We start from the raw sequence: 18,699 nt of genomic DNA on the forward strand, positions 1-18,699 counted from the left end.
ATAGATCTGAAGTATCCTCCTGGCGTTTCCACTCACCACCAAATATGGTGATGAGAGGAAGCCCAGTGGTCGGCAGTGAGAGAAGATGGAACTAGAAGGATTTTGGCCGACTTTCTGCTCATTTTCTCATCGATGAAACATTTGATTTCAAAACAGTTTTCTGTTCCCAAAACGAACATTTGTTGCCAACAGAGATTACTAAGTTTTGTACACCTTACAATATGCAAAAGTAAAATAAAAATTATATATATATATAAACAAATGAAAAAGGATGTTGTTCAGAATCAGTGCAATGCGAATTGAGTTATTGCACATGCGCACTTCACAGAGTAGGCGCTCCCTAATGGAAAATATAAAAATACATGCTAGATTTGGAACTGCCGAGGCCTGTAAGAACGAACCAATAGGCTCTCGCCAGCTGCTCGTCCTGCCAACTATGAAATAGGGAAAGGAAAGGGTTCTAGGAAATAAAATGAGGAAATTAAAGGAAAGAGAAAAGGAAGCAAGGAAAGGGAGCTAGGAAAGGAGGAAAGGAGCTAGGAAAATAAAGGGGATAAAGAAAGGGAGATTGGGAAGGGAGCGAGGAAATGGGGGTAGGGGAGAATAGGAAGCCAGGAAAGAAGGAAAGGAAGCTAGGAAAAGAAAGGAGATAGGGAAGGAGGAGGGGAAAGGAGTTAGGGAAAGAATGGAATTTAGGAAAGAAGCTAGGAAAGGAGGAAAAGAAGGGTGCTAGGAAAGGACAGGAGAGTGGAAAGGACAAAAAAAGGGAGCAAGGAAAAGGAATCTAGGAAATAAAATGATAGAAGAAAGGGAAGAAGGAAAAGGAACAAGGAAAGGGAGCTAGGAAAGGTGGAAATTAGCTAGGAAAGGAGATAAGGAAAGGGAACTAGGGATGGAGTTGAGGAAGCTAGGAAAGGAGGAAAGGAAGCTAGGAAAGAAAAGGATTGCTAGGAAAGGAGGAAAATAAAGGGAACCAGGAAAGGAAATGGAGTGAGAAAAGGAGAAAAGGAAAGGAAGCTAGGACAAGGGAGCTAGGAAAGGAAAAATTAACTAGGAAAGGTAAGGAGATAAGGAAAGAGAACTTTGGAAGGAGGAGAGGAAGCTAGGAATGGAGAGGAAAATAATTTCAAGAAAGAAAAGGAGGCGTTTACATGTATGTGGTTGAGATTAACTATGACCAGTAGAGGGGCAAGGAAAGGAAGAAGAAAATGAAATTAGGAAAGGAATATAAGAAATTAGGAAATGCAAGGGAGCGAGGAAAGGAATCTAGGAAAGAAAAGTTCACATCTATGTGGTAGGGATTGACCACAGACAATAGATGGGTATTGGTTTAGTGACAAGCTAGTTTTATGGTGTTTTCAAGACAAATAGGAACTCGAAAATAACCGAGGTCAAATCATGAAGTCGGTGATCTTCAGGTTGGAAAGTCGAAGCTTTAGAAATATCGCTTTTTCCCCGAGTTCCTAGCGGTCTTGAAAGCACTGATTTAGTTATCCGAGGTCCCAGTTGTTTTGAACGCGGCAATAGTCACTGCCTTCTGCGGGGCTGCAGCTGGATACTATTGGCCTTGACAGGTGATCACGTGACTTTTAGTCGAAGAGGCATCGGCAAAGCTTCGGTATACGCAAGGCATTATTAGATAGTTTTGACCGCAGTGTACAAGCTAGTTAAATGAACAAAGCAGTTGCTAGCTGCCTTTTATATTTGTAAGGCTGCTGCTATGAAATGAGGAAAACATGGGAGCCAAAGAGTCAAGGATAGGTTTCCTTTCGTATGACGAGGCTATCAACAGAGGTAAACATAATTGACCATTTGCTAACCTTGGCTAGCTAGCTGTCAACATTAGCGTTAGATTCATTAGCTAGCTGGCTAACTTCGTTTATGCTAGCTCTGTTGGATGAGTAATACGTTGCTAACGTTACTAGCTAGCTAACGTTAGGGCAGGCAATTAACTAGCTAACGTTAGTGGACTAAGGTTTAATTCAAATGGGTAGCTAGTACTGCTAGCTTCAGGCTAGCATTAACGGTAATAAGACGCAGTACTGCGGTTAGTTAGTTTACATACTATTCTTTTTTTTTTTACCCTAAAGATGTACGTTACAGTACTGCCCTCGGGATCAGGATAGGTTGATGATGACATAGGTATTGGGGAGAGGCCAACGACGGAAAATAAGGCCTAGAGCTACTGGTAGCTAGCTGTGTACAGTAACTGTCAATGCCCTGTCATCTAGAAGTGCATGAATGACACCACCAAGTAGCAGCTGCACTGAGAGGCTAACGCTAGCTGTTTGTTGACATTGTCAATTTCACCCGTTTTCGCCCCAATTTCGTGGTATCCAATTGGTTAAAGTCTTGTCCCATCGCTGCAACTCCCGTACGGACTCGGGAGAGGCGAAGGTCGAGAGCCGTGCGTCCTCCGAAACGCAACGCAGCTTAACCGTTGGTACTGGGCCAATTGGGTCTCCCGGTCGCGGCCGGTCACCGCAGAGCCTCGACTCGAACCCAGAATCTCTAGTGGCACAGCTAGCACTGCGATACATTGTCAATTTAATACCGTTTCTTTGCATACGTTTACTGGCAAGAGTCATATTCAACGGGTGTTGGGCGTTAATCATTAAGTCTGTTATTCTGCGCTCTGGCACACACGGACAAAAGTGCTTTTAAATTGGAGTATTTGTATTTATTAGGGATCCCCGACTCTTCCTGGGGTCCAAGGCACTTACATTACATATAAAACAGTACATCATAGAACATAGTTACACCACTATATATCTACAATACAAAATGTATAATACCACCATGCAACAATATTACAATGTACGTGTGTGTAGAGTGCAAAGATAGCCAGAGTGAATTTATCAACAAACCCTTTGTCTTTCTGGTGCTCTAAGTTTGCAATTTATCATATTCATGGTATGTTATGATATTCAGGCCTAGCCTAGCGCTGGAACAGCAACTGTGCAATCAGGGACCTGTAAGGCCATCTTATAATTGTTTTTATTTTTATTTAACTAGTCAGTTAAGAAATAATTATTATTTACAATGATGGCCTACCCCTGCCAATCCCTACCCCGGACGACACTGGGTCAATTGTGCGCCGCCCTATGGGACTCCCAATCAGTTGTGATACAGCCCAGGATCAAACCATGGTCTGTAGTGATGCCTCTAGCATTGAGATGCATGACTTATACCGAGGCACCACTCTAGTGCCCTACCGGTAGTTAGAGCTAACTAGTAGTAGCTATACTGACGATGACGGTGTATGTGTGTGTCTGCCAGTACTGTATCGTTGATGTTGTCTGTCTGGTGCTGTGCCAATGTTTCATTTTATCGTATTCATGATGATAAAAAAAAAGTTTTAAGTAAGAATAGGCATTGGTAGCATACCACCCTGCATACCACTGCTGGCTTGCTTCTGAAGCTAAGCAGGGTTGGTTCTGGTCAGTTTCTGGATGGGAGACCAGATGCTGCTGGAAGTGGTGTTGGAGGGCCAGTAGGAGGCACTCTTTCCTCTGGTCTAAAAAATATATCCCAATGCCCCAGGGCAGTAAATGGGGACACTGCCCTGTGTAGGGTAGAGTCTTTCGGATGGGACGTTGAACGGGTGTCCTGACTCTCTGAGGTCATTAAAGATCCCATGGCACTTATCGTAAGAGTAGGGGTGTTAACCCCGGTGTCCTGGCTAAATTCCCAATCTGGCCCTCAAACTATCATGGTCACCTAATAATCCCCAGTTTACAATTGGTTCATTCATCCCCATCCTCTCCCCTGTAACTATTCCCCAGGTCGTTGCTGCAAATGAGAAAGTGTTCTCAGTCAACTTACCTGGTCAAATAACGGATAAATACAAAATAAATAAATTGGTCTGAAGATGAAAAAGAAAGGAAATTCACATGAGCACCACAATGTCTATTCCACCCATGCTCTACCAAGTTTTCCAGCACACCGCTTTGACCTACTACCATCGCTATGTTGGTATTGTGCTTCAAATTACGTTTGAGTAGGCAGGTTGCTTAGAATTCAAACCTTCTCAAACAACCTAATTGGAACTCTTAGAGGAGGTGCATCCACAATAATGTGATTTGTACCGCATACAAGGTACAGTATTGGATTCTTCACACACCACAGTATGACATTATCCCATTACGCTACTTTTTATACTTTTTAAAATTAAATGAATGCAAGCTTTGCTTTTATACTTACAATACCATCAGGCTTGATTTAGCTGTTTTTTCTTGTAGTACTGTGGTGCCTGCCTGTATTTCCTTAAACCTTTATTTTAGAAAAACATGTAATCATAATAACATCCTTTTTTTGGTCAGTAGTTGCCCATCATGCCCATCATAACAGAAAGTGGTGGTGTGTTGGACACAGTAGCTCAGATAGAGCCTGTCTGCATTCCTGATTTCTGTAACTGCTGGCTTACCTGTGTAATATTGAATTAAGCTCAGTATCACTTGTGTTTCAAACATGGTTCTGTTTTATCAATTGCTGTGCTGATCAATGGAAAGTTCATTACCTCTGTCAAAATAATATGTAGCTTCAAGTTATGTACTTCTTTTTGCAATTAATATGGTGATGCATCAACAATACGCATTTATAATAGGCCTATATCTAAAAATACATACAGCCAAATTTATTTAGATTAACAAGGTAGTTAACCCACTGTTCCCCAGTAGGCTGTCATTGTAAATAGGAATTTGTTCTTAAATGACTTGCCTAGTTAAATAAATAAATATATAGTACCAGTCAAAAGTTTGGACACGTACTCATTCCAGGGTTTTTCTTTATTTGTACTATTTTCTACATTGTAGAATAATAGTGAAGACATCAGAATTATGAAGTAACACATGGAATTATGTAGTAACAAAAAGCGTTAAACAAATCAATATATATTTGAGATTCTTCAAAGGAGCCACCCTTTGCCTTGACAGCTTTGCACACTCTTGGCATTCTCTCAACAAGCTTCATGAGGTAGTTTTCTAGAATGCATTTCAATTAACAGGTGTGCCTTGTTAAAAGTTAATTTGTGGAATTTCATTCCTTCTTAATGTGTTTAAGCCAATCAGTTGTGTTGCGACAAGGTAGGGGTGTTATACAGAAGATGGCCCTATTTGGTGAAAGACCAAGTCCATATTATGGCAAGAACAGTGCAAATAAGCAAAGAGAAACAACTGTCCATCATCATTACTTTAAGACATGAAGGTCAGTCAATCTGGAAAATTTCAAGAACTTTGAAGGTTTCTTCAAGTGCAGTCGCAAAAACCATCAAGCGCTATGATGAAACTGGCTCTCATGAGGACCGCCACAGGAAAGGAAGACCCAGAGTTACCTCTGCTGCAGAGCCTCAGAAATTGCAGCCCAAATAAATGCTTCACAGAATTCAAATAACACACATCTCAACATCAACTGTTCAGGGGAGACTGTGACTCAGGCCTTCATGGTTGAATTGCTGCAAAGAAACCACTATTAAAGGACACCAATAAGAAGAAGAGACTTGCTTGGGCCAAGAAACACGAGCAATGGACATTAGACTGGTGGAAATCTGTCCTTTGGTCTGATGAGTCCAAATTTGAGATTTTTGGTTCCAACAGCCGTGTCTTTGTGAGACGATGAGTAGGTGAAAGGATGATCTCCGCATGTGTCGTTCCCACCGTGAAGAATGGAGGAGGAGGTGTGATGGTGTGGGGGTGCCTTCCTTGTGCCACTGTCTGACGTATTTAGAATTCAAGGCACACTTAACAAGCATGACTACCACAGCATTCTGCAATGATAAGCCATCCCATCTGGTTTGAGCTTAGTGGGACTATGATTTGTTTTTCAACAGGACAATGACCCTACACACCTTCAAATCAAAGTTTATTTGTCACAGAATACAACAGGTGGAGGAGGAGGCATGGATGTGCACGTGCCCCACCACTCTGGGAGTTGTGATTGTTCGAAGTGGAGAGATGATTGCAGTGAAATGCTTACTTACAGGCTCCAACCAATGGTGCGAGAAAAAAAGGTGTGTGTGTGGTGTAGGTAAGTAAAGAAATAAAACAACAGTAAAAAGACATTTGAAAAAAAGAGTAGCAAGGCTATATACAGATACATGTTAGTCAGGCTTATTGAGGTTGTGTGTACATGTAGTAATCGTTAAAGTGACTATGCATATACACTGCTCAAAAAAATTAAGGGAACACTAAAATAACACATCCTAGATCTGAATGAAATATTCTTATTAAATACATTTTTCTTTACATAGTTGAATGTGCTGACAACAAAATCACACAAATGACCAATGGAAATCAAATGCATCAACCCATGGAGGTCTGGATTTGGAGTCACACTCAAAATTAAAGTGGAAAACCACACTACAGGCTGATCCAACTTTGATGTCATGTCCTTAAAACAAGTCAAAATGAGGATCAGTAGTGTGTGTGGCCTCCACGTGCCTGTATGACCTCCCTACAACACCTGGGCATGCTCCTGATGAGGTGGCGGATGGTCTCCTGAGGGATCTCCTCCCAGACCTGGACTAAAGCATCCGCCAACTCCTGGACAGTCTGTGGTGCAACGTGGCGTTGGTGGATGGAGCGAGACATGATGTCCCAGATGTGCTCATTTGGATTCTGGGAACGGGCAGGCCAGTCCATAGCATCAATGCCTTCCTCTTGCAGGAACTGCTGACACACTCCAGCCACATGAGGTCTAACATTGTCTTGCATTAGGAGGAACCCAGGGCCAACCGCACAAGAATATGGTCTCACAAGGGGTCTGAGGATCTCATCTCGGTACCTAATGGCAGTCAGGCTACCTCTGGCGAGCACATGGAGGGCTGTGCAGCCCCCCAAAGAAATGCCACCCCACACCATGACTGACCCACCGCCAAAATGTTGCAGGCAGCAGAACGTTCTCCACGGCGTCTCCAGACTGTCACATCTGTCACATGTGCTCAGTGTGAACCTGCATTCATCTGTGAAGAGCACAGGGCGCCAGTGGCGAATTTGCCAATCTTTGTGTTCTCTGGCAAATGCCAAACGTCCTGCACGGTGTTGGGCTGCACAACCCCCACCTGTGGACGTCGGGCCCTCATACCACCCTCATGGAGTCTGTTTCTGACCATTTGAGCAGTCACATGCACATTTGTGGCCTGCTGGAGGTCATTTTGCAGGGCTCTGGCAGTGCTCCTCCTGCTCCTCCTTGCACAAAGGCGGAGGTAGCGGTCCTGCTGCTGGGTTGTTGCCCTCCTACGGCCTCCTCCACGTCTCCTGATGTACTGGCCTGTCTCCTGGTAGCGCCTCCATGCTCTGGACACTACGCTGACAGACACAGCCAATCTTCTTGCCACAGCTCGCATTGATGTGCCATCCTGGATGAGCTGCACTCCCTGAGCCACTTGTGTGGGTTGTAGACTCCGTCTCATGCTACCACTAGAGTGAAAGCACCGCCAGCATTCAAAAGTGACCAAAACATCAGCCAGGAAGCATAGGAACTGAGAAGTGGTCTGTGGTCACCACCTGCAGAACCACTCCTTTATTGAGGGTGTCTTGCTAATTGCCTATAATTTCCACCTGTTGTCTATTCCTTTTGCACAACAGCATGTGAAAATTATTGTCAGTGTTGCTTCCTAAGTGGACAGTTTGATTTCACAGAAGTGTGATTGACTTGGAGTTACATTGTGTTGTTTAAGTGTTGCCTTTATTCTTTTGAGCAGTGTATGATGAACAGAGAGTAGCAGAAGTGTAAAAAGAGGGGTTGGCGGGTGGTGGGACACAATGCAGATAGCCCGGTTAGCCAATGTGTGTGAGCACTGGTTGGTTGGGCCAATTTAGGTAGTATGTACATGAATGTGTAGTTAAAGTGACTATGCATATAAGATAAACAGAGATTATGAGCAGCGTAAAAGAGGGGTTTGGGGGGTGGCACACAATGCAAATAGTCCGGACAACCATTTGTTTACCTGTTCAGGAGTCTTATGGCTTGGGGGTAAAAACTCTTGAGAAGCCTTTTAGTCCTAGACTTGGCACTCCAGTACCGCTTGCCATGCGGTAGTAGAGAGAACAGTCTATGACTGGGTGGCTGGGGTCTTTGACAATTTTTAGGGCCTTCCTCTGACACCGCCTGGTGTAGAGGTCCTGGATGGCAGGCAGCTTTGCCCCAGTGATGTACTGGGCCGTACGCACTACCCTCTGAAGTGTCTTGCTGTCGGAGGCCGAGCAATTTGCCGTACCTGCAACCGGTCAGGATGCTCTCAATGTTGCAGCTGTAGAACCTTTTGAGGATCTCAGGACCCATGCCAGATGTTTTTAGTTTCCTGAGGGGGAATAGGCTTTGTCGTGCCCTCTTCACGACTGTCTTGGTGTGTTTGGACCCATCTAGTTTGTTGTTGATGTGGACACCAAGGAATTTGAAGACCTCAATCTGCTCCACTACAGCCCCATCGATGAGAATGGGGATGTGCTCGGTGCTCCTTTTCCTGTAGTCCACAATCATCTCCTTAGTCTTGATTACGTTGAGGGATAGGTTGTTATTCTGGCACCTGTGTAAGGGCTATTTGACCAAGAAAGGAGAGGGATGGAGTGCTGTATGAGATGACCTGGCCTCCACAATCACCCGACCTCAACCCAATTGAGTTTGGGATGAGTTGGGCCCGCAGAGTGAAGGAAAAGCAGCCAACAAGTGCTCAGCATATGTTGGAACTCCTTCAAGTCTTATTTCATAGTTTTGATGCCTTTACTATTACTCTACAATGTGGAAAATAGTACAAATAAAAACCCTTGAATGAGTACATGTGTAAACCTTTGACTGCGTGTGTGTATGTGTGTGTGTAAACCGTTATATATATTACGGTTATGTTATTTTCATGACAGTCTTCATCCATAACCGTCGGTTATTAGTAATTTTGCCATTTCCTTTGGGTCGCAGAGATGCATCTTCCTACAATTATTGATAAGTTACAGGGCCTAAAATGAACCCCTGCCAAATGCGAGTAGATTTTGGCATTGATGGGTCAGATGTCTATTTCACCAGCCACGTTGGCGGGTGGTCAGGGCTTCACCTGCAGTCAATAAGTCAAGTACACATTTTATAGCTAATTTAATGCAGCATTAGCTGTTTTCAAAGTGTTTGCCGTTTTGTTTTGTAGCTGGTAGTGAATCTCACACAAATACTAATCCTATGATATATATCCCACCTTGTGCAACGCGCAGCAACACTGCCTGGCTGGGGAGCTGTGTGTACTGATAGATGGCCTGAAGGTAAATTTTTTAGTAGTGCTGTGCACATGCATAAAAGTTGGTCTAATTTACTCAAGTACAAAAGTGAGACTGTTATTGTGTTTCTTAGTTATTTACCTTTGTTTTGTTCACAAGAAATATTGTTTTTCAATGTTTGCTTCAAGTGCTAGCATCGGCTACTATTTCATTTAACCTAACTGGGCAAGTAAGTTAACAAATTCTTATTTACAGTAACGGCCTACCCCTTGTTCAGCGGCAGAACGACATATTTGTGATCCAAAAACCTTTCGGTTACTGGTCCAACGCTATAACCAATAGGCTACCTGCCGCCCCAGTCAGATTCTTTATCTAATAGGCACACTGTCACTGAGGGCTTGAGTGACCTGCCTTTGTTGCCACGGGAACCTCCCAAAAAATGAAATAAAATGTATCAATATACCATATCACTTTTTTGCTAGTAATACATTTATTGTGTAAGAAACATGACAAAGCATGAAAATCTTTTTTGGGTGGGGGGGTTGTGTGTAATTATGTCCCCAAAAATATTTTAGCTGATGAAAAGTCTGTTTGTTTTAGGCCCTGATATTAGCTATGATGGTAGCTATTGTAATACAATTTAACAGCCATGGTGGTTGTGGGTTGGGGTAAAGGAGTTAAGCAGATAGCCTTTGCTTGTATTGGTGACCATGGTTTGATGCTCTGCCATAACCATAGTCCGTGTTTCATTTACAGAAAAGCAATTATATTTTCTAAACACTTACGGTTTCTCTATTCCTCCCAGTCACTGATGTGGAGCTCCAGCGTCTGAAGGATGCCTTCCGCAGGACCAGTGGCCTGTCCTGTTATATGAGCCAGCAGTGCTTCCTCAGGGAGGTGCTGGGAGATGTCGTACCACCCAAGGTTGCTGAGGTGAGCCTATTTCTACACCTGCATTGCTTGCTGTTTGGGATTTTAGGCTGGGTTTCTGTACAGCACTTTGATATATCAGCTGATGTAAGAAGGGCTATATAAATACATTTGATATTTAAACCGATAGAGGGCCCAGTCTGATGGGAGGGATTGTAGCCTATTGTGCTCTTCCGATGTTCGTTCACATTAGCAGCAAACGGGCTTGACTCTTCCTAACAGCTTTTGGAATGTGGTCCTGCAAGTCAGAGCATTCATAATTTCACTTATGCTTGACAGTGAAATTATGTCGAGCATAACTTTTGCCCTCAGAACAGCTTCCTTTCGTCGGGGCATGGACTCTACAAGGTGTCAAGCATTCCACAGGGATGCTGGCCCATGTTGACTCCAATGCTTCCCACGGGTGTCAAGTTGGCTGGATGTCCTTTGGGTGGTCTACCATTCTTGATACACACGGGAAACTGTTGACCAGGAAAAACCCAGCATCGTTGCAGTTCTTGTAACAAACCGGTGCGCCTGGCACCTACTTACATACCCCGTTCAAAGGCACTTAAATCAGGCTCTGAATGGCACACATACACAATCCATGTCTCAATTGTCTTAAGCCTTAAAAATTATTTAACCTATATCCTCCCCTTCATCTGTACTGATTTAAGTGGATTTAATGTGACATCAATAAGGGATCATAGTTTTCACCTGGATTCACCTTGTCAGTCTGTTATGGAAAGAGCAGGTGTTCTTAATGTTTTGTACACTCAGTGTATGTCTAATCAGTAGTCAAATTTTGGTTACCCAAGTGACTAACAGAGATTTTTTTTTTATGTAAATGGAATGTTATAGAAGGGTCCAGACACTTTTTGTTGTTGCAATTTCCCTTGTTTTTGAAAAACTTACCCCAACCAGTAATTCAATTCCAAATCCTTGTTGTGCAGTATGGGGGCTCAAAAAACATGAACAAATGCTCCAGACACACAAATACATCCTTTTAAAAACTGAAACGCTCTCAGTATAGTGGCACAGGTCTTTTAGATGTTGTATACATGGAAATGGTCATTCCGAACTTTATCCACATCGTTTTATTCCATTTTGTGCACATCGAGCTGTTTCCCCTATCTAACATTATCCGTGGAGCCTACTGTTAGGATAGACGGTGAGGTATTGCTCGAGTCACAACAACATTGAATATAACATTGCGGATAAAGTTCTGAATGACTCTTTCACGTGTACAACATCTAAAGACCTGCATCACTATACTGAGACCTTTCCCGTTTCTAAAAGGACATATTTGGGTGTTTTTGGAGCCTTTGTTCATGTTTTTTCTGAGCCACTGTACTGCAAAACAAGGATGAGGACGTGAATCGCTGGTTGGAGTAAGTTTCTCAAACAAGGGAATCCGCAAAAGAAAGTGTCTGTACCCTTCTATAACATGCCATTTACATTTTTAAAAATTGCAATTTGGTTTTGAAAAAGCTACATTCTCCTTTTTTAAAGCTCTAATTAATCTTCACTTTTTGCATTTGCATGGGGAAAATGTTTTTTTTTTTTAAAGATTTCTACGACAGCGCTCACTCTACAAAAAACAACCTGTCAAAGAATGTAGGTCAGGACTGGGCATGAATGAGTTGACATGTTTACCTGAACTCAACCCAGCTCCCTTCCCCTATCTCTAGGTGATATACAGCTCATTCGGCGGGACCCCTAAAGGCCTGCACTTCAACAACCTCATTGTTGGGCTGGTTCTCTTGACTAGAGGACGTGATGAGGAAAAAGCTAAATGTGAGTATTGTAAGACAGACTTATGAAACCACTAGAGATGTTTGTGTTGACCATGTAATTTCAAGAATAATCAGAATAATATAAATAATTTATTAGGGTCTCTGTTAGAATAATATTTAAACAAAGTTTAAACAAATGGACCATCTTCACACTTAGTGTGGTATGTCATTTATTTTCTTAAAAATATCTTCTGTGATTCATCCCCTTGTAAATATCACATGTGACTGAGTTGCATAACAAGCTAACCTTCTTTTGATGCTCTCCTTCAGACATTTTTAGTCTGTTTGCCAGCGATTCGGGCAATCATGCAACGCGAGAGGACATGGAAAGCATGCTGCAGACCGTGGATGGAGAGATCCCACTTTCTCTCAGGAAGTGTTTCTCAGAGGTCCGCTCGCATGCCTTAGTTGACTGAATATGTATTTTACTGTTTTAAACACAACTTTTGACAGCCATGTTTTCACATATGACCTCCAGGGTGGGTGCAAATCAGTTATTACCATTCAGTTGCCCGTTATTTATTAGGCTACCTTTTTGTTCTATTACCAGGTCTATTTCTATCTGCAACATCTGTTCACTACAATAATGCCACATCCTAATCTACCCTCATGCCTTATCTAATTGTAAACTGCTGACAGGACTTAGCACACCTAGGCTTTCTTATCTGTTTAACCAAGTGCACAGGGCTGCTAATGCTACTTAACACAGAAAGATAATTTGCACCTTTTTTGTTATTTTCTTTACCAGGGTGAGAAGGTAAATTATGAGAAATTTAAGAGCTGGCTCCTGCAGAACAAGGATGCTTTCACCTTCTCCCGCTGGCTCCTGTCCAGTGGGGTGTGTGTCACTCTGACAGACGATAGTGACACACCCACCTTCTACCAGACCTTGGCTGGAGTAACACACTGTGAGTGACGCTCATCCTGATCCTTTGGGAGATATACTAAACAATAGCCTAGGCTAAGGGTCCGATATGATCACTAGTCTTGTCATGCCGCTTATTGATTTTTCTCTTGCAGTAGAGGAATCAGATATCATTGACCTGGAGAAGAGATACTGGCTGCTGAAAGCTCAATCTCGGACTGGCCGATTTGACCTGGAAACCTTTGTCCCGTTAGTTTCTCCCCCTATTCATGCATCCCTAAGTGAAGGTAAGAGAAAACAGGATTGATTTATTGGATACTTATTTTGAAGGCAATCGTTACTACTTCCATCTTCAACATTTCTTTTTGTGTCCAGGTTTGTTTCATGCCTTTGATGAAAACAGGGACAATCACATAGATTTCAAGGAAATCTCGTGTGGCCTATCTGCTTGCTGCAGAGGGCCTTTGGCAGAGAGACAGAAGTGTAAGTGGATACACAAGCATTAAGCCTTGCTGTTTGTCATTTCTTCATTACTTTAGCTATGTTTCTATTAACTATTCCAGTGTTTTTTTTTACACTTAGAAAATCGAATATGAGAATTGCCTGCTACAGTGCGTTTCTATTAAATGATCTTGTGTCGATTCAAACAGCTGGACATAGTGACGTCACACCTAGGGCTGTTATGGTGATGTGACTGTTATGGGGACACCGGTAGTCACGAGTCATGACCGCAGTCAAATTCAATGTGACCGTTTGTCACGTAATTAGGCTTCTCCAGACTCTGATGCTGCCGATTGTCATTAGTAGCCTACTAAACTTGCTAACTGCCTGGTACTCAGCACTCTATTGTTCCTGTAATCACTCACGCAAATGTAATCGAAAATCTAATCAAATCAAATGTTATTTGTCACATACACATGGTTAGCAGATGTTAATGCGAGTGTAGCGAAATGCTTGTGCTTCTAGTTCCGACCATGCAGTAATATCTAACAAGTAATCTAACAATTTCACAACAACTACCTTATATACACACACAAGTGTAAAGGAATGAATAAGAATATGTACATAACAATATATGAATGAGTGATGGCCGAACGGCATTGACAAGATGCAGTAGATGGTATAGAGTACAGTATATACATATGCGATGAGTAATGTAGGGTATGTAAACATTATATAAGTGGCATTGTTTAAAGTGGCTAGTGATAAATTTATTACATCAATTTTTCCATTATTAAAGTTGAGTCAGTATGTTGGCAGCAGCCACTCAATGTAAGTGATGGCTGTTTAATCAAACACTTCATGAGTGCCTATGAGCTCATGTTGGGCAACATTTCTATAGGCTATGCAATTGTGTGAGAAAACAGAGGATCCCATGAGATTTCCATTGGCTAGACCTACTATATTTATTTCTCAACTATTAAGCGCATTGCTTCGCTACAACAGGAGTAGAGCCTACCTACTGGCATGAAAATGAACCAATGAAAAAGCGTCCTCCATTCGCAACTTAAGTACATAATAATTCCCCCCCATGCCCCTGTTCTGAGACAGGTGAATGATAATGGTCCATTCTAAATCATAATTATTATCACACATATATGTAAAGACAACATTAAATAAAGAATAGTTTGATAGGCCAATATTGTCACCCATCACTTGTGAATGATGCCCAGCTTGGGCAAGAAACAGTGCATACCTTTTTTTTGCGTCTTTTTCAAATCATAGTCACACACCTCATGTATGCTAACCTATAGGCCTATATGTTTTGACAAGGTTTGTATCACAAAGGCCAAATAACTTATTTTAAAATTAACCACATTAATCTGCCTTATAACCGGTGTTGAGCCTAACTGGCATACAGTGCATTCGGAATGTATTCCGACCCCCTGACATTTTCAACATTTTATTTCGTTACAGCCTTATTCTGAAATTGATTAAATTGTATTTTATTCCCAGCAATCTACACACAATACTTCATAATGACAAAGCAAAAATTGTTTTTTAGAAAATATGACATTTACATAAGTATTCAGACCCTTTGCTCAGTACTTTGTTGAAACACATTTGGGAGCGATTACAGCCTCTAGTCTTCTTTGGTATTACGCTACATGCCTGGCACATGCATTTGGGGAGTTTCTCCCATTCTTCTCTGCAGATCCTTTCAAGCTCTGTCAGGTTGGCTGGGGAGTGTCGCTGCACAGCTATATTCAGGTCTTTCTAGAGATGTTCGATTGGATTCAAGTCCGGGCTCTGGCTGCAGAGATGGTTATCCATGTGGATGGTTCTCCCATCTCCACAGAGGAACTCTGGAGCTCTGTCAGAGTGACCATCGGGTTCTTGGTCCTGACCAAGGCCCTTCTCCCCCGATTGCTCAGTTTGGCTGAGAGGCCAGCTCTAGGCACACGAGTCTTGGTTCTTCCATTTAAGAATGATGGAGGCTACTGTGTTCTTGGGTGACCTTCAATGCTGCAAAAAATGTTTTTGTACCATTCTCCAGATCTGTGCCTTGACACAATCCTGTCTCTGAGCTCTACTGACAATTCCTTCGACCTTATGGAATGTTTTTTTTTTGCTTAGAAATGCACTGTCAACTGTGGGACCTTATATAGACAGGTGTGTGCCTTTCCAAATCATGTCCAATCAATTTAATTTACCACAGGTGGACTCCAATAAAGTTGTAGAAATATCCAGGATGATCAATGGAAACAGGATGCACCGGAGCTCTATTTCGAGTCTCATAGCAAAGGGTCTGAATACTTATGTAAATAATGTATTTCTGTTTATTTTTAATACATTTGCAACAATTTCTAAAAACCTGTTTTCGCTTTGTCATTATGGAGTATTGTGTGTAGATTGCTGAGGAAAAATAATATTGAATCAGTTTTAGAATGAGGCTGTAGCGTAACAAAATGTAGAAAAAGTCAAGGGGTCTGAATACTTTCCAAATGCTTGTGAGATTGAAGTTTGGGCAAGAGAATTTTCACCATAAAAATGCCCCTTTATAATAAAGCATTACATGCATAATTTGCCATCACTTGTTTACTCGCTAATTGATTGCATATTGTTACATTCATGCTTATAGTCTACTGCGGGTGTGTGGAGCGCCGTGCTTATGTGAAGGAATAGCCTAATAGTTGATCAACATTTTAAGCTAAACGGTCAGCCTCAAGTTTTTTTGATACTAGTGGTTTTATTTCATTTGGGCAGCTGTCTGATCCCACTACTGTCGCAGAGATATGTTTGGAATATTTATTTATTGAATGAAGGACAAGTTGACCAATATAATAGGTCAAGTTTTGTACTTTGGGGGATAGTAGATTGACATAGGCTTGTGCTTTTGCTATCCGTTAGGGCTACTCATCTTATTGGCTGATGAAAAGTAGTGAACAGTTCTAACATCTTCAATATGAGACTTGGAATTTGAGGGATGCTCGCAGTTGCGTCCCAGATGTGTCTGTCTTCATTAATTTGTAGCCTACTTCTTAGGTAAAATGCCTGTCGGAAGGACTCGATCACGTGATGGGCATTGGCTACATCTGAGAGTACCATGTGACTGAGCGGTGCTTCGGAGCACGGCAGTCGGCAGAAGGGAATTATAATTAGCCTATTATATTCAGCCCAAGGGCACAATGGCTGTACAATGATTTGGAATTTTTTAGGGGGCATCACGGCCACACAAGGGAGATGCCGCCGGGACATTCGAGGCCTGGAGAGAATATTATCAAGTGCTTGTCAAATTGTGAATGAGAGACTGAAGTGTGTGCAGCGTACTTTTTTCAAATCATCATTAGTCCCATCATGAAGCCTTAGAATGTATTAAACATCAAAACATATAGCCCAATGTTTGTATCATAGCTAAAGTTGCATAAAAAACTATAAATTAAGCATGTAGGAGGTGTCAGTTTCTTAGTTAACTGCTCAACACAGAATAGCCACATGCACTTCCTATGAAATATCCTTTATTGTATTAAGCTATGTTCAATTGTATTCTTCATACTGTAAAATATATTAATTTTTAAAAATGATGCCACGGAATTCTAAGCAAATATTGTCTGCTAAATGAACTAGTGTTGCCTACAGCCATATGGCATAGCCAGATCAGGGCCTAACATAAGGACAACTCAAAGTATATGCTATTCTGTTCTTCTGAAATGGACTATGATGGTGGAGGCTATATTAAATGGATTTATTAGACTTTTTAAAATGTAGATGTGCCAAAGGTCCTCATCAGTGTCTTGTTGGTTATGCTTGGAAGCCAGAACATGCTAAACGTGTTTATGCTAATTAATGGTCAATTACCGTAAGACTGGCAGTTATTTGCTTGACAATCTCCAGCTGACAAAATTTCATAACTGCCACAGCCCTAGTCACACCTAAAATAAAAACTTTGTTTCTCAAAAAACTACAGTGTTGAATAAAAATGAAGTGTTTCCATTACCCATTTAGGAAAATTGCGCATTAATAAATAGTTGACTGCCTGCCTGTATGCCCTCCCACCTGTCTGTATGTCTCAGGTAGCCTGCGAAAGCCAGCATGGATGAATATTTGCCATATTGTAATAATTCTCACGTGACAACACATCGCCACGGTCCGTAACATGCAATCCTGTAGATCTGAAATAATTCAGCCAACCAGAAAAGCAAGGCGAAGGAATTCCGGCATTATTGAAAGTCAGGACAATCCTTGTCCTACAAAGGAAAATCATTTGTATAGATGTTGCAAGCAGTAGACATTAGAATGAATTGTGGAGTGGCGTTTTATAGTTGTGTTATTAAATTATGTGCCCCGCATACCTTAAATGATTCAGCAATCGTAATTTATTCTAAAAACACAAAATTTGACAAAATCGAACTGCTAAAAATGTTGAAATTTCTCATTGGTCAGTTCCATTACACATGGCGCAAGGATTTTGTTTACGACATTGCTTTTGTTGAATAAACCTGGGTCAATGGAAACCTGCCTATTAACTGTTTCAATGTGGGACTTTCCCCTTGTTTCTTCTCCCCAGTCTGTTTCAAAGTGTTTGATGTTGACCATGATGGGCTTCTGTCTCGGGAGGAAATCACAGATATGGTTGGGGCATTACTGGAGGTGTGGAAAGACAATCGCACAGACCCTCTACCTGTAAGTAACATTTGGCCATACTGGACATATGATGGACATCATGTAGAAAATGATAACTGTTGTAGTGTTTGTAGTTAGTTTGTTTTAACCTGTCCCGTAACCACTTATCTTACACTGCCTCTGTCCCCTTAGGAAACGCACAGTAATGTCCATGCCATTGTGGAAGACATCCTGAAGGAGCATGATACCACTAAGGTATTACCTTATTGCCTGCATTGCTTTGAATTTTTACATATTTCTTCAATTTTGTCAGAAAATGTTGAAACTGGAATTTTGTTGTTTTGTTCTTAAGAAAGGGCATTTGACCCTGGAGGATTACCAAATATGGAGTGTGATGAGTGCACTTGCCAATGAGTTCCTCAACCTGTTATTTCAGGTAAGAGCCAGCCACTGTGTTTCTACTTTGGTCATCATTATGTGCTGTGTGTGCTTTTCTGCTGGATCACCAGTCTTCTGCTCTCCTGTTGGTCCCTAGGTGTGCCATATTGTCCTGGGGCTGCGGCCTGCCTCGTGTGAAGAGGAGGGAAAGATAATCAGGTGTGTGTGTCTGTCACCATGTCATTGTCCTCTCCTGCTGTCATACACATGCCCCTCATCAATCTACCACTCACAAACTCATTGACTTGTGTCTGCAGGGGCTGGTTGGAGAGAGAGAGCAGACATGGCCTCCAGCCAGGAGACTACTGGTTCCTCATAGCAGTGCCGTGGTGGCAGCAGTGGAGAGACTACGTCAAATATGTAAGCAAGGCTTTTTAGCTGCTTGACACCATGATCATCTGTTTCTCATAATGTGCCCACTCTACAATAT

General features: G+C 41.9%; 1 protein-coding gene across 3 annotated transcripts in view; it reads left to right on the forward strand.

Moving 5' to 3' along the window:
• Positions 1 to 1,532: 1,532 nt before the first annotated feature.
• The window catches only part of LOC110533885 (ubiquitin carboxyl-terminal hydrolase 32), a 28,881-nt gene continuing 11,714 nt past the window's right edge, over positions 1,533 to 18,699 (forward strand). The window contains exons 1-12 of one of the 3 annotated variants that reach the window (XM_036990284.1): positions 1,533 to 1,794; positions 10,003 to 10,130; positions 11,798 to 11,903; positions 12,173 to 12,291; positions 12,651 to 12,810; positions 12,923 to 13,054; positions 13,143 to 13,250; positions 17,776 to 17,891; positions 18,024 to 18,086; positions 18,184 to 18,267; positions 18,367 to 18,428; positions 18,527 to 18,629. In XM_036990284.1, coding sequence (XP_036846179.1) covers positions 1,737 to 1,794; positions 10,003 to 10,130; positions 11,798 to 11,903; positions 12,173 to 12,291; positions 12,651 to 12,810; positions 12,923 to 13,054; positions 13,143 to 13,250; positions 17,776 to 17,891; positions 18,024 to 18,086; positions 18,184 to 18,267; positions 18,367 to 18,428; positions 18,527 to 18,629 — 1,239 coding nt within the window. In that variant the 5' untranslated portion in view covers positions 1,533 to 1,736. The remainder of the gene's footprint in view (positions 1,795 to 10,002; positions 10,131 to 11,797; positions 11,904 to 12,172; positions 12,292 to 12,650; positions 12,811 to 12,922; positions 13,055 to 13,142; positions 13,251 to 17,775; positions 17,892 to 18,023; positions 18,087 to 18,183; positions 18,268 to 18,366; positions 18,429 to 18,526; positions 18,630 to 18,699) is intronic. The other 2 variants (XM_036990283.1, XM_021618463.2) reach the window with 2 other exon arrangements.

This window comes from Oncorhynchus mykiss, chromosome 10 (assembly GCF_013265735.2).
Source record: "Oncorhynchus mykiss isolate Arlee chromosome 10, USDA_OmykA_1.1, whole genome shotgun sequence".
NCBI classification, from domain to species: domain Eukaryota; kingdom Metazoa; phylum Chordata; class Actinopteri; order Salmoniformes; family Salmonidae; genus Oncorhynchus; species Oncorhynchus mykiss.